Raw genomic sequence first — 14,317 nt, 5'->3', positions numbered from 1 at the left:
ACTGTGAGGTCATGACCTGAGCCAAAGTCAGACTCTTAACCGACTGAGCCACCTGGGCGCCCCTAGTTTGCATTTCTTATAGTATGAATGTAGTTGATCATCTTTTAATGTATGGTTGACCCTTGAACCGGGTGGGGCCTCTTAGGGGCAGTTGACATCCCTCTCCCAACCCAGCACAGTTGAAAATCCACATGTAACTTTTGACTCCCCCCAAAATGAACTACAAATGGCCTGCTGTTGACTAGAAGGCTTACTGATAACATAAAGTTGGTTCACAGATTTTGTATGTGAAATGTATTATACACAATATTCTTACACTAAGATAAGCTAGAGAAAAGAAAGTGTTACTGAGAAAATCATTGGGGCACCTGGATGGATCAGTGGGTTAAGCAGTGGACTTGTGTCAGCTCTTGATTTTGGCTGAAGAAATCTCACAAACCGTGAGACCAAGCCTCACGTCAGGTTCCTTGCCGACAGTGTAGAGCCTGCTTGGGTATTCTCTCTCTCCCTCTCTGCCCCTCTCCCATGTGTGTGCTCTCTTTCCCTCTCTTTCTGTCTCTCAGAATAAATAAAAAAATCATAAGGCAGAGAAAATATATTTATAGTACTGTTCTGTGTTATAGATACTGTAAGTTTACACTGTATGTTTACAAGGTGAATCATCTATAACTACATCAATATTGTCTTAAATGATACAAAACACAGTAGATGTTCCACATATTACTAACACTAGACATCAAAAATGGAAAGATACTGTGAAAAAGAAATTCTTCTTCATTTAGAAGTATAATGATTTATACATTGGTAACAAAGAAGCAGCAGTATGATTGCTTTATGGTAGCCTAGTGTAATTGATAGGATTGCTTCACAGGAGCCTTGCTTATACATTAACAAATGAATTGTTATAAAAAAAATTTTTATTGAAAAATTTTTATGATACACAGTATTGCAGTTTTAGAAATGTAATAATGCTGTATTAGAAATGTAGCTAAAAAAAAAAAACCCGTGATGATAGGCTGATACACAGTTTTTCCAATAATGAGAGAGGCACAGTGTGGTATATAATTCTTTGAAAGCAAAGTTATAAAACAGTAAGAAAAATAATGTGATTAATTTTGTATTAACTATTGCTCACCTATATCTATATAAGTATAGGCTAACTGCTTCTATACAAGTCTAGTACACAATGACTACTTAGGCATCTGATGATGGCACAGAAATGCCTTATACGGTTCTTACTGTATAGTTATTAGATTTTCACATGAAGACACTCACACAACAGATACGCTTATTAATTGTACAGCATGATTATTAAGTGGAAGTGGATTGTCAGGTCTTCATCCTCAATGCTTTCATGTTGAATATGTAGAGGTAGAGGAAGAGGAGGGGATGGTCTTGCTCTCAGGTGGCAGAAATGGAACAGGTGGAAGAGCTGGAAGGGGAGACAGGAAAGGGAGGCACATGGTAATTTGCAGTTTCTAACATTTTTGCTTTTTCATTTTTCGAAAAGTATTTCCTTACAGTACCACTGTTTGTGTTAGTTTCGGTGCTAGTATCCTAGAAAGGTCTATGTTGTAAGAGAAGTCAATAGCAGTCTTGAATAATCAGATCCCTTCTGCCAGGTTGTTTAATATCAATTTATTTTCTGGCACTGCTTCTTTTACATCTATTTTCTCATCTGGCACTGGTTTGGAAGCCCTCATCTCCATCAAGTTGTCTTCTGTTAATTCTTCTGGTGTGGTGTTCATTAGCTTTTAAATTTCTCTAAGATCCATACCTTGAAACTCTTCACCCTTCACCCTTTACCCTTTTTGCTATATCCACAATCTTTTTATTATTACTTTAAAAAATTTTTAATGTTTATTTATTTTTGACAGAGAGAGCACGCATGCGCTAGAGCATGAGTGGGGGAGGAGCAGAGAGAGAGGGAGACACAGAATCTGAAGCAGGCTCCAGGCTCTGAGCTGTCAGCACAGAGCCTGACACTGGGCTCGAACTCACGGGCTGCATGATCATGACGTGAGCCGAACCAAACACTCAACTGACTGAGCCACCCAGGCGCCCCACTATATCCACAGTCTTTTCCATGATTCCCCCCTTTTAAAAAAAGTCTTTTTTTTCAAGTAGTCTCCATGCCCATTGTGGGGCTTGAACTCAAAACCTTAAGATCAAGAGTCACATGTTCTACCGACTAAGCTAGCCAGGCTCCCCTCCATGATTCCCTTGATTGGCTCTGTTGTAAGTCCTGTGAAGTCATGTACAACATCTGGACACATTTTTTTACAGCAGGAGTTTATTGTTTCAGGCTTGATGGCTTTCATGGCTCTTTCTATAATAATGATGGCATTTCAGTGGTATAATCCTTCCGGACTTTTCATGATGTTCTCGTGGAATTCTCTTCCATAGTGTTGACAATCCTTTCCAAAGAACACCATGTGTGATGAACTTTAAAGGTCCTTATGACCCCCCTGATCTAGAGGCTGATTATAGAAATGTTGTATTTGGGGGCAAGTAAATCACTTTGATGCCCTTGGTGTTGAACTCATGGGGTTCTGGGTGACCAGAGACATTGTCCAATATCAAAAGAACTTTAAAAGACAGTCCCTTAGTAGCAAGGTATTTCCTGACTTCAGGCATCAATAGAATCAATCCAGAAAAAGGATTCTTGTTGTCCAGACCTTGTTGTATAACCAAAAGACTGGCAGCTGGTGTCTGTCTTTTCCTTTCAAGGCTTGGGGATTAGCAGCTTTATAGATAAGGGCAGTCCTGATCATAAACTTGACTGCATTTGCACAAAAGAGTAGAGTTAGCCTATCCCTTCCTGCCTCAAACCCCAGAGCTTGCTTCTCTCCCTTACTAATAAATACCCTTTTTGGGATTTTTTTCCCTCCTCGAGAATAAGGCGCTTGTGTCTGCATCAAAAACCTGTTCAGGCAGGTTTCTTTTCAGTTCTGTTTTCAGTGGCATCTGGGAACTTGTCTGCTGTGTTTTGGTCGGTGGCAGCTATTTCTCCTGTTACCTTGACATGTTGTAAGCCAGTCCTCTTTCTAGAATCATGATACTATCCTTTGCTGGCATTAAATTATCCTGCTTTAGATCTTTCATCTTCCTTTTGCTTTAGGTTGTCATATAATGACTTCACTTTTTTCTTGAATCATATTAGAGTGTAGTGTATCTTACACCCATGTAAAAGCTGCATTTTCAATATGAAATAAAAAGGTATTTTTCAAAAAGTGCAAGGTTTTTGCACCTGTTGGCATAGCTGCAGCGGTGTCTTCACGAATTTTCTCTATTTACAGTGGTCCTTATGCTGGATTCGTTTATCTTGAAGCAACAGGCAACTGTAGCTGTAAAACTCGATCTGTAGTACATATCAAGCAATTCAGCTTTTTCTTGTTAATGTCATGACTTTTCTTTGATTCTTGGAAGCACTTCAAGCAACCTAGTGGCACTTTGTATGGGTCCCATGATGTTATTCAAGGATTACAGTATTACACCAAACACAATGAACAATACTCAAGAACTGCAAGAGGTTACTTTGTGCTGCAGTATGCAATTTACTGGAGAGACGAACTGCTCACATGGAGATAGGTAGCATGGTACAGTGTTTTAAGTGGATACTCAAAACACTTGGGCTCATGGCAGTGGCAATAGGAAGTGATATGAAATTATTCTAGTACCACAGTGTGTGCTACAATTCATTTTATGCAGTTATGATTTAACACTGCATCTTTACATTTCTCTCAACTGCAAATGGCATTGTGTATGCTCTTATGTCTTTTTTTTTTTTTTTGCATGTTTTGATCAGTTTTAACTTTTTACAGTTAGTGTGTATTTTATGGTAGTAAGTGATAAAATAGACTAGTATTTACATATATCTTATGCATTCCTGACATAACTGTTTCTTAGTTTATTTGCTATTTCTAGGGGTTTTTTTGCTATTCATTTTGTTTATGAGTTTTTTCAATTTGTCACAAATCTCCAAAAAGTTCTCAAGTATATTTACTGAAAAAAATCTGCCTGTAAAGTGGATGCGTGCTGTTCAAACCCATGTTGTTCAAGGGTTAACTGTACTTTAAAAACATCTATATTAAATAGATAAATAAAAACCATCTGTATTTCTGTTTCTTTGAATTGTCTGTTCATGTCCTTTGCCCATTTTTTTGTTGGGTTGTTGATCTTTTTCATACTGCTTTATAAGAGGTCATTAAAAATTGAGGAAAGTAGCTGTTTGGTACATATTTAGCAAATACTTTGTCTCAGTGTTTTGTTTATCTTTGACTTTCTTTATGTAAAAAAGATTTTGTTTTTAAGTAATCTCTACACCCAATGAGGGGTTGAACTCACAGCCCTGCGATCAAGAGTTGCTTGCTCCCCATCGCTTCTCGGCCTTTTGGTTAAGATCAAAAGTATAGTAAGAGTCATATGCTCCACTGACTGACCCAGCCAGGCACCCCTATTTTTGACTTTCTTACATTTTTTAAAAAAATTTTTTCTAATGTTTATTTATTTTAGAGAGAGAGACACACACACAGAGTGCAAGTGGGGGAGGGGCAGAGAGAGAGAGGGAGACACAGAAACTGAAGCCGGCTCCAGGCTCTGAGCTGTCAGCACAGAGCCCAACACGGATCTTGAACTCAGGAGCCTTGAGGTCATGACCCAAGCTGAAGTTGGATGCTTAACTGACTGAGCTACCCAGGCGCCCCTTTTATATACTTTGCCATGCAAAAAGTTCTTATTTTTACTGAATTTCTTAAACCTTTTCTAACCTCTAACTATGCTGCCTAAGTACATATTTAGTACTTGGTATTGTGCCTAGTAATTCAAATTAAATGATAAAACACCTAGGAAAAAATATACAGAAGATAATTTTTTTTTTTTTTTGCTTTTAGAAAATTTCCTGAACTGATAGAACAACAAAAGCAAATATTATAAAACCAATGGAGATTTCTTGCAAAAAAGAAAGGAGGTTTCATAGATTATTTGCTTGAACTAGCATTTACAAAGAATCTACAGTATGCAAAACTATGTCCTGGGTATTGTCTTAAAGGGGATAAGCTTTAGTGAACTTAGAGGTTAGGAAAGATAATGGTAAAAACTAATAGAATTAGAGCAGAGATCAAATTTAGGAAAGGCAAGACCATCTAGGAAATAGTAGTTCCCTAGCTGTTTTGCTTTTAAGCTTCTGGACGACTTCTCGGGTTCAGTCAGATTTCATAATCTCCATTCTTTGTCTGAAGCAAGCCCCAGGGATTTAGTTTGCTTTTTGCATTCTTCATTCCTTTCTTATTTTGGATCTTTGTGATTTAAAGTTTATTTATTTTGAGAGAGAGAGAGAGAGCATGCTCGAGTGTGGGAAGGGCAGATAGAGAAGGGGAGAGAGAATCCCAAGTGGGCTTTATGATGCAGGGCTCAATCTCATCATGAACTGTGAGATCATGACCTGAGCTGAAATCGAGTCAGACGTTTAACTGACTGAGCCACTGAGGTGCCCTTTGGATCTTTGTGATGTAGTGTATGCCAAGACTGGCTGTGAAATAAGATAGTCTCCCCATCCAATCCCTTGCATTGTTCCTGAAGATAAAACCCTTAATGATAATGGTTTGCTGCTGATCATTATGTGTGCGCACTTATAAGGGCTTAAAAAAATGACAAAACGGGGAAGTTGGAAAATACAAGGCATATACATATATATGTTTTAAGTTTGTTTATTTTGAGAGAGGGTGTGTGTGAGTGAGCAGAGGAGGAGCAGAGAGAGGAGAAAGAGAATCCCAAGCAGGCTCTGCACTTTAAACATGGAGGCTGATGCAGGGCTCGAACCCACAAATTGTGAAATCATGAGCTGAGCTGAAATCAAGAGTTGGACGCTCAACTGACTGAGCCACCTAGACCCTCACAAGGCTATTTCTAAGTTCTCACAATAATGTGCTATAGTTCTGGATTCTCATGCTGAGATGGTGAGAGGATGGTCAGTTGGCTTTTTTACCTTCTGATTTTATTCTTGCTGGTCCTCTGCCATTAAGACTCCTCTTTTGTCTGAACTTTTATTCCTGAAGGCTATATTGACTCCTTCCTTCATATTGACAAAATGGTCTGGTTTTAATTTCTGTGTAGAGCTAGTCGAAGAGTGAGTAATTTCTTATTTCAGGTATAGCCTATGAACTTGACCTATCTGTGCTTTCTTCTCTTTTATTTCAGGGGATAGTTACCTTTTTTCCTCCTTCATGATTCATCCCCCCCCCCCCCCCCCATTGCTTGCCTGATGTTAAAATTTACTTTTATTCACATTTTTTGATATTTATATTTGATCATTTATTTGTTTTTAGGTAAAATTTGGTAATACCACCTTTAAAACAGATGTGTATCTCAAGTCCCTCAACCCTCAGTGGAACTCAGAATGGTTTAAATTTGAGGTAAGTTTTAATTATTTTATTTTTATTTTTTTTTAAGTTTTTTTATTTTGAGAGAGAGTGCACTTATGTGTGTGCGGAGAAGTGGCAGAGATGGGGGAAGGAGAAAGAGAATCCCAAGTGGGCTTTGCTGACAGTGCAGAGCCCAATGTGGGGCTTGATTCCACTAACTGGGAAATTGTGACCTGAGCTGAAATACAGTCTGATGCTTAACTGACTGAAGCTCCTTGAGGTAAGTTTTTAAATGTCAGCATTTTTGAGTATATTTTTTTGGAGGTGAGAGGTGACCCTTTTCCCTTAGGAATATAGGAGTACTTTTTATTTCAGGTATAGTAGTTTTCCTACACCATAAAAATTTTTTTTTTTTTTGCTAATAATATTGCATTTAAAAAAAATAATGTTAAGAAAATATAGTGTATGAATATAAAAACATTTAAAAAATAGAATCCCTCAGAAGTATTATATTATTGTTACTGTAATTTTAACAGTTACCAAAAATCACTTAAGAACAGTATACAGGGGCACCTGGGTGGCTCAGTCGCTGAGCGTCCGGCCTTGGCTCAGGTCATGATCTCACGGTTTGTGAGTTCAAGCCCTGCGTCAGGCTCTGTGCTGACAGCATAGAGCCTGGAGCCTGCTTCTGATTCTGTGTCTCCCTCTCTCTCTCTGCTCCTACCCCGCTCATGCTCTGTCTCTCTCTCTCTCTCTCTCAAAAATAAATAAACATTAAAAAATTAAAAAAAAAAAGAATGAACATTAAAAAAAAATTAAAAAAAAGAACAGTATACAGATTAAGTTTTTTAAAAGTTGTAATAAAAAGTATATATAAAAAATGTTGCCATTTTAACCATTATTAAGTATCATTTAATAGCATTAATTACCTTCACAGTGTTGTCTAAACATCACTATTATAAAACTTTTCATCACTCCAAACAGAAATTACTCATTCAGGGGCACCTGGGTGGCTCACAGTCAGTTAAGCATCTGACTTGGCCTTAGGTCATGATCTCACGGATTGGCTCAGTGCTGACAGCTCAGAGCCTGGAGCCAGCTTCCGATTCTGTGTCTCCCTCTCTCTCTCTTCCTCCCTGGCTCATCTGTCTCTCTCTGTCTCAAAAATAAATAAACGTTAAAAATTAAAAAAAAAAAATTCATTCAGCAATAACCCCCATTCCCTCTTCTCCTAGACTCTGATAACATCTAACCTACTTTCTGTCTCTTCGAATTTGCCTATATTAGATAGAAGTGGAATCATACAATATTTGTCTGTGTCTGGCTTTCACTTAGCATAATGTTTTCAAGGTCTATCCATGTTGTGTCATGTATTAGAATTCCTTTATGTTTTATGGCTGAATAATATTCCTCTGTGCATGTGTATGTCACTGTTTATCCATTTATCTGTTGATGGATACTCAGATTGTTTTCATTTTTTGGCTACTGTGGATAATACTGCAATAAACATTAGTGTACAAGTGTCTGTTTGAGTCCCTGTTTTCAGTTCTTCTGGTTATATGCCCAGAAGTGGAATTGCTGGGTCATATGATAAATTATATATTTAGCTTTTTGAGGAATTGCCAGACTTTTCCCTAGTGGCTGCACCATTTTACATTCCCAACAGCATGAATGAGAGTTACAGGTTTTCCATAACTTTGTCAAGCTTTGTTATTTTTTTTTTTAAATTTAAAAGACCAACTATTTATTTATTTATTTATTTATTTATGTATTTATTTATTTATTTATTTAAATGTTTATGTATTTTGAAAGAGAGAGAGAGAGAGAGTGAGTATGAGCAGGAAAAGGGCAGAGAGAGGGAGAGAGAGAATCCCAAGCAGGTTCTGTGCTATTAGCACAGAGCTTGATGCAGGCTTAATCCCGTGAATTGTGAGATCATGACCTGAGCTGAAATTAAGAATTGGATACTTAATTGACTTAAAAGGTGCCCCTGTTTTTTTCTGTTATTATTTTTTTCTTAACATTTATTTATTTTTGAGAGACAGAGATAGAGCACAAGTCGGGGAGGGGCAGCGAGAGGGACACATAGAATCCGAAGCAGGCTCCAGGCTCCGAGCTGTCAGCACAGAGCCTGATGCAGGGCTCGAACTCACAAACTGTGAGATCATGACCTGAGCCGAGGTCGGAGGCTTAACTGACTGAGCCACCCAGGCGCCCCCCCGCCCTTTTTTTTTAATCATAGCCATCCTAGTAGGTATGAAGTGACATTTGCAATGTAATTTTCATATCCATTTTCCTCATGAATGAGGTGACGTGATTTCTTAGGATTAAGGACCATTTGAGTTTCTTGTACTTGGAACTACCACTTCATGTTTTAACTCCCCAGAGAAGATATTTAGAGATGACATTAAGGAGGTAGACTTCACAGGAGTTGGTGACTAGCTTAATAGAAAAATGTAAATGTGATGTTGTAGGTCATTGGTCTTGACTTGCATTTTGAAATGACTAGTAATGGTGAGTCTCTCTTCATGTGTTTATTGGCTATTTGTGTGTCTTCTCTGGAAAACTGTTCAAGTTCCTTGCTCAACTAAAAAAAAATTTGTGGGGGGGGCGCCTGAGTGGCTCAGTTGGCTAAAGCATCCAACTTTGGCGCAGGTCATGATCTTTCCGCTCATGAATTTGAGCCCCGTAATGGGCTCTGTGCTGACAGCTCAGGGCCTGGAGCCTGCTTCAGATTCTGAGTCTCCCTCTCTCTCTGCCCCTGCCCTATTTACACTCTCTCTCAAAAATAAATAAATATTAAAAAAATTTTTAAGCCCCCCGATGCGAGGCTTGAACTCACGAACTGTGAGATCATGACTTGAACAAAAATTGGATGCTTAACCCACTGGGCCACGAAGGTGCCCTACTCCTTTACTCATTTTTAAGTTGGATGGTTTATCTTTTTGTCGTTAACTTGCAAAAGTTCTTTTTATTTTTATTTTTTTAATTAAAAAAAATTTTTTTTTAATGTTTATTTATTTCTGAGACAGAGACAGAGCTTGAGTGGGGGAGGGGTAGAGAGAAAGGGAGACACAGAATCTGAAGCAGGCTCAAGGCTGTGAGCTGTCAGGACAGAGCCCAACGCGGGGCTTGAACCCACAAACTGTGAGATCATGACCTGAGCTGACGTTGGTCGCTCAACCAACTGAGCCACCCAGGCACCCCGTAAAAGTTTTTTATATTCTGAATATTAAACTCTTATCAGATCTATGATTTGCAATTATTTTCCTGCATTCAGTAGGTTGTCTTTCAATTTTTTTTGGTAGTTTCCTTTGATGCACAAATGTTTTTAATTTTGCAGTACAATTTATCTTTTTCTTTTGTTGCTCACACTTTCGGTCTCAAATCAGAGTCTGTTGCCAAATTTGGGGTTATGAAGATTTACTGCCATGTGTTTCCCTAAGATTTTATTTTATCTATTATAATAATCTGTTATTATTTGTCTGTTTTATCTGTTATTTTATCTGTTATTTTTTTATCTGTTATCTGTTATTTTATCTGTTAGGTCATTGATTCATTTTGAGTTAAATTTTATAATAGTGTGAAGTGAGAGTTCAACTTCATTCTTTTGCATGTGGAAATCTAGTTGTTTCAGTACCATTTGTTGAAGAGACTGTTCTTTTCCCATAGAATGGTTTTGGTACCTTTGTCAAAAGTCAGTTGGACACAGACATATGAGTTAATTTCTGGACTCTCAATTCTGTTCCATTGTTTTATATATCCTTGTGCTATTACCATACTTTTATGATTACTGTATCTTTGTAGTGAATTTTCAAATCAGAACGTGTGAATCCAACTTTGTTCTTTTGTACTGATTTTTTTGTCATGGAGCATTTTGATTCCCTTTCTGTTTTCTTTCATATATATACGTATATACATGTACATGTATATATACATATACATACACATATACATATACATATATATATACACATGTATATATACATATACACATATATACACATTTTTGCCCCTTGCTGTTTTAAAATTGACATTATGGGGGCGCCTGGGTGGCTCAGTCGGTTAAGCGGCCGACTTCGGCTCAGGTCATGATCTCACGGTCTGTGAGTTCAAGTCCCGCGTCGGGCTCTGTGCTGACAGCTCGGACCCTGGAGCCTGTTTCGGATTCTGTGTCTCCCTCTCTCTGACCCTCCCCCGTTCATGCTCTGTCTCTCTCTGTCTCAAAAATAAATAAACGTTAAAAAAATTTTTTTTTTAAAATAAAATAAATAAATAAATAAATAAAATTGACATTATGTATTTTGAAAATGCATCAGTTTGCACATGCATAAAATCTTTTTTGTCATTTTAAACTAAGTATTAAGGTAAAAATGTGGAATATAAGAATCAGAGAAAGTAGTTAGACAAACTTGATTACATGATTTTAGATGGAATTAGAATAACAGTGTTTTTCATCATCCTAGCAAAACATTCAAATGCTCATATAGCTTCATTTTGATGGCTTTTTCTTTTTTTCTTTCTTCCATAACCTTAGAAATGGTTAAAAAAAAATAGTCTTGTTGGGGGCACCTGGGTTCCTCAGGTTGTTGACAATCCAACTCTTGACTTTGGCTCAGGTCATGATTTTGTGGTTTGTGGGATCAGGCCCCATGTGGGGCTCAGTGCTGATGATGTGAAGTCTTCTTAGGATTCTCTTTCTCCCTCTCTTTCTGCCCCTTTTTTGTTTGTGTGCTCACTCTTTCTCTTTCTCTCAAAAATAAATAAACTTAAAAAAAATATTTTTGGTGAATTACATTTTTTATTGGAATGGTAGGAAGAGGTGGGCATTATGTATTAGTAATTTTCATGATATGGGGCATTAATACATAAGAATATTTCATTTTATTGATGATGCAGTACTAGTAATTTTTAAAGCTGCAAAATACTCAAGTAGCTGAGATAACTTTGAAAAATAATATATTTGTATTTTTATGAAATAAGGGATTTTTATAATATTAATGAGATTTAGTAACTGAAGTTACTAGCCATTTCCCTTAAAATTTACCAAGTTTACTATTTTGGCTAGTACTTCTAGTAATAGTGTATATTGTGTGAAAAATGTTCCTTCATAAATTTTTTTTTTAAGTTTGTTTACTTCTGAGAGAGAGAGAGAGAGAGCAGGGGAGGGGCAGAGAGAGAGGGAGAGAGAGATTCCCAAGCAGGCTCTGCACTCTCAGCACGGAGCCTGACGTGGGGCTCAAAATCACAAACTGCAAGATCATGACCTGAGTTGAAACCAAGAGTCGGAAGCTTAACCCACTAAGCCACCCAGGTGCCCCAAAAATGTCCTTTTTAAAAAATGTTTATTTATTTGTGTGTGTGAGAGAGACAGAGAGAGCTAGCCTGAGTTGGGGGAGGGACAGAGAGAGAGGGGAGAGAAAATTTCAAGCAGACTGTACTGCCAATGCAGAGCTCAGCATGGGCTCAAACTCACGAACTATGAGATCACGACCTGAGCTAAAGCTAAAAGACGCCTCACTGACTCAGCCACCCAGGTGCTCCTGAAAAATGTTCTTAAACTTTGTGTTTATAGTTAACGTTTGTTATATGCTTTTTAAACCTTTTTTGTCAGTTGTAATTGGCCTTAGTTTATATGTTCTGAACTCTTAAATAAATATCATGAACAAATGGATGTTTAGTTTTCTTTCATGTAAAAGAAATATTACGCCAGGCAGCGTAATGGTATTTGGAAGCTCCATGCAATCATTTGGAACCCAGGACCCTTTTGTCTTTCTTTTCCATCATTCACAGCCTGTGGCTTCCATATTCATGGTCACATTAGCCTCCAGTTTAGCAGCTGGAGTTCCAGTGATCACATCAGTATTCTAGGCTGGAAGAAAGAGCTGGAGTAAAATGGAATACAGGAGAGGTGGTGATCAGTGGAGTGGGAGGAATATTTCAAGGCAAATTCAAAATATTATGCAATATCATCCATAAATTTTTAATTATGTCTGACTTATAGGGAAGGACCCTCTTTTTTGAAAGTGAATCATCCACATTATTACATTAGTGATAGCAACAATAATTCCTTCTTATACTTTAATACTTAAAATAATCTTCAGAAGTTGGATTGTTAGCCTAAAATCAACAAGAAATTGAATGGGGGTGGGGAAAGGCATGATATTTCATAATTAAGTTAAAAAACTAACCAAAGTGTACGACTGCAGAGCTATCACTTGACCAAAGCATATGTAAGGAAGATACAGGGATTTTAGTTAACCACAGACTCGTTTTGTTTTGGTTTTTTTTGGCTCACAAACTCTGTCTTAACAGTATGGTGTGTCTGCTGTAATGACAAACATCCATAGGCTGCATTTAAAAAGTATAATATTCTAATTATAGGAAATAATAATCCTTTTATATTTTGTCCTTGTCTTACTAATATCTATAATATTGTGTTCAATCTAACCACTACCTTTGATGAGGAGAAGTGGCAAGTTAGAGGATGGAATGGTATGCAGAGGAGGGCAGCCAAAATAGTGAACATGTCTTCCATAAGGGAGAAATCTTTTTTTGCCTCATTCTTTGCCTTAGTCAGTTTGGGCTGCTGGTAACAGAATACCATAGACTGGCTGGCTTAAACAATAGCATTTTATTTCTCACATTTCTGGATCCTGGGAAGTCTGAGATCAGGGACCATCATGGTTTTGTTCTAGTGAGGTCCCTCTTTCTGCTTTGTAGACCGTTGTCTTCTTGCTATGTCCTCACATGGATGGGAGAGATCATCTCTCCCTGTCTTTACTTATAAGGATACTAATCCCATTCATGAGGTCTTTGCCCTTATGACCTAATTACCTCCCCATCTCCAAATAACATCATGTTGGGGATTAGGGCTTCAACATATGGATTTTCAGGGGATAGAAACATTTAGTCCATTGCATTTTCCATTGTAGTCCCTCTTTGTAGCTAGTGCTTGCTTGGCATGTGGTAAGTAATTGATAATAAGTAAAAGGAGAGAGAATAAACATTTCATTTACTTAACTCATGAACTTAAATTGTTTTTTCTTACAAATAATATTCAAAATATTATGCAATATCATTCATAAATTTAATAATTCATAAATTCATAAATTTAATTTTTAGAGGACCCTCTTTTTTGAAAGCTAATCATCCAGTTACATTATTACGTCAGTGCTATCAACAATAATTCCTTCTTAATTTTTTTTAAGCAATCTTCACACCCAGCATGGGACTCAAACTCAACCCTGAGATCGAGAGTTGCAAGCTCCCCAGACTGAGCCAGCCAGGCGCCCCAGTTTTGCCTACAGTTTTACTCTGCGAAATTGTCTTTAGACTTTATGGTATCATTGTTCTCATTATCATCCTTGCTCTCCTGTAGGTAATCTATGGAAGCTGTTTTGACATTCCTTAAGCATTTTTGCTTGACGTTATAAGCAGAGTAGTGAAACACTGAATAACTATGTAGAAAAGGAAATTAAAATCTTTTGGGTGTTAATCATCTTATGTTTGTGCCTGGAGGCAAATTGTACTTTTTTTTCTTTAGAAATTTGGCATCTTTTATAGGAGAAGGGGTTACAACTTTTGTGCAGATTAATCCCTTTACCTTTGTGCTTAGAGATCAATGTGTACTTTTTTTTTCAGAAATAAGTAATCTTTTACATTTGTCATATGTATATATTTATGGTAATGAAGATTTTTAAATTAAAAGGTTTAATTTTAAGGTATACTTTTAGGTGGACGATGAAGATTTACAAGATGAACCTCTACAGATCACAGTTCTTGACCATGACACATACAGTGCAAATGATGCCATTGGTAAAGTGTACATTGATATTGACCCTTTACTCTACAGTGAAGCTGCAACAGTCATCTCAGGGTGGTTTCCAATTTATGATACCATACATGGTAAGGAGTATATTTTAAGAAAATAAATCATAGTTTTTAAAATTTTA

The 14,317-nt window shown here is 37.2% G+C and overlaps 1 protein-coding gene across 23 annotated transcripts in view; it reads left to right on the top strand.

Annotated features, from left to right (window-relative positions):
• C2CD5 (C2 calcium dependent domain containing 5) overlaps positions 1-14,317 on the top strand; it is a 101,543-nt gene that overhangs the window by 8,656 nt on the left and 78,570 nt on the right. For all 23 annotated transcript variants that reach the window (XM_011283842.4, XM_011283841.4, XM_045061541.1 and 20 more), the window contains exons 3-4: positions 6,327-6,413; positions 14,099-14,270. In XM_011283842.4, coding sequence (XP_011282144.1) covers positions 6,327-6,413; positions 14,099-14,270 — 259 coding nt within the window. The remainder of the gene's footprint in view (positions 1-6,326; positions 6,414-14,098; positions 14,271-14,317) is intronic.

This window comes from Felis catus, chromosome B4 (genome assembly GCF_018350175.1).
Source record: "Felis catus isolate Fca126 chromosome B4, F.catus_Fca126_mat1.0, whole genome shotgun sequence".
Lineage (NCBI taxonomy): Eukaryota > Metazoa > Chordata > Mammalia > Carnivora > Felidae > Felis > Felis catus.
This window is presented reverse-complemented; position numbering and strand designations above follow the sequence as displayed.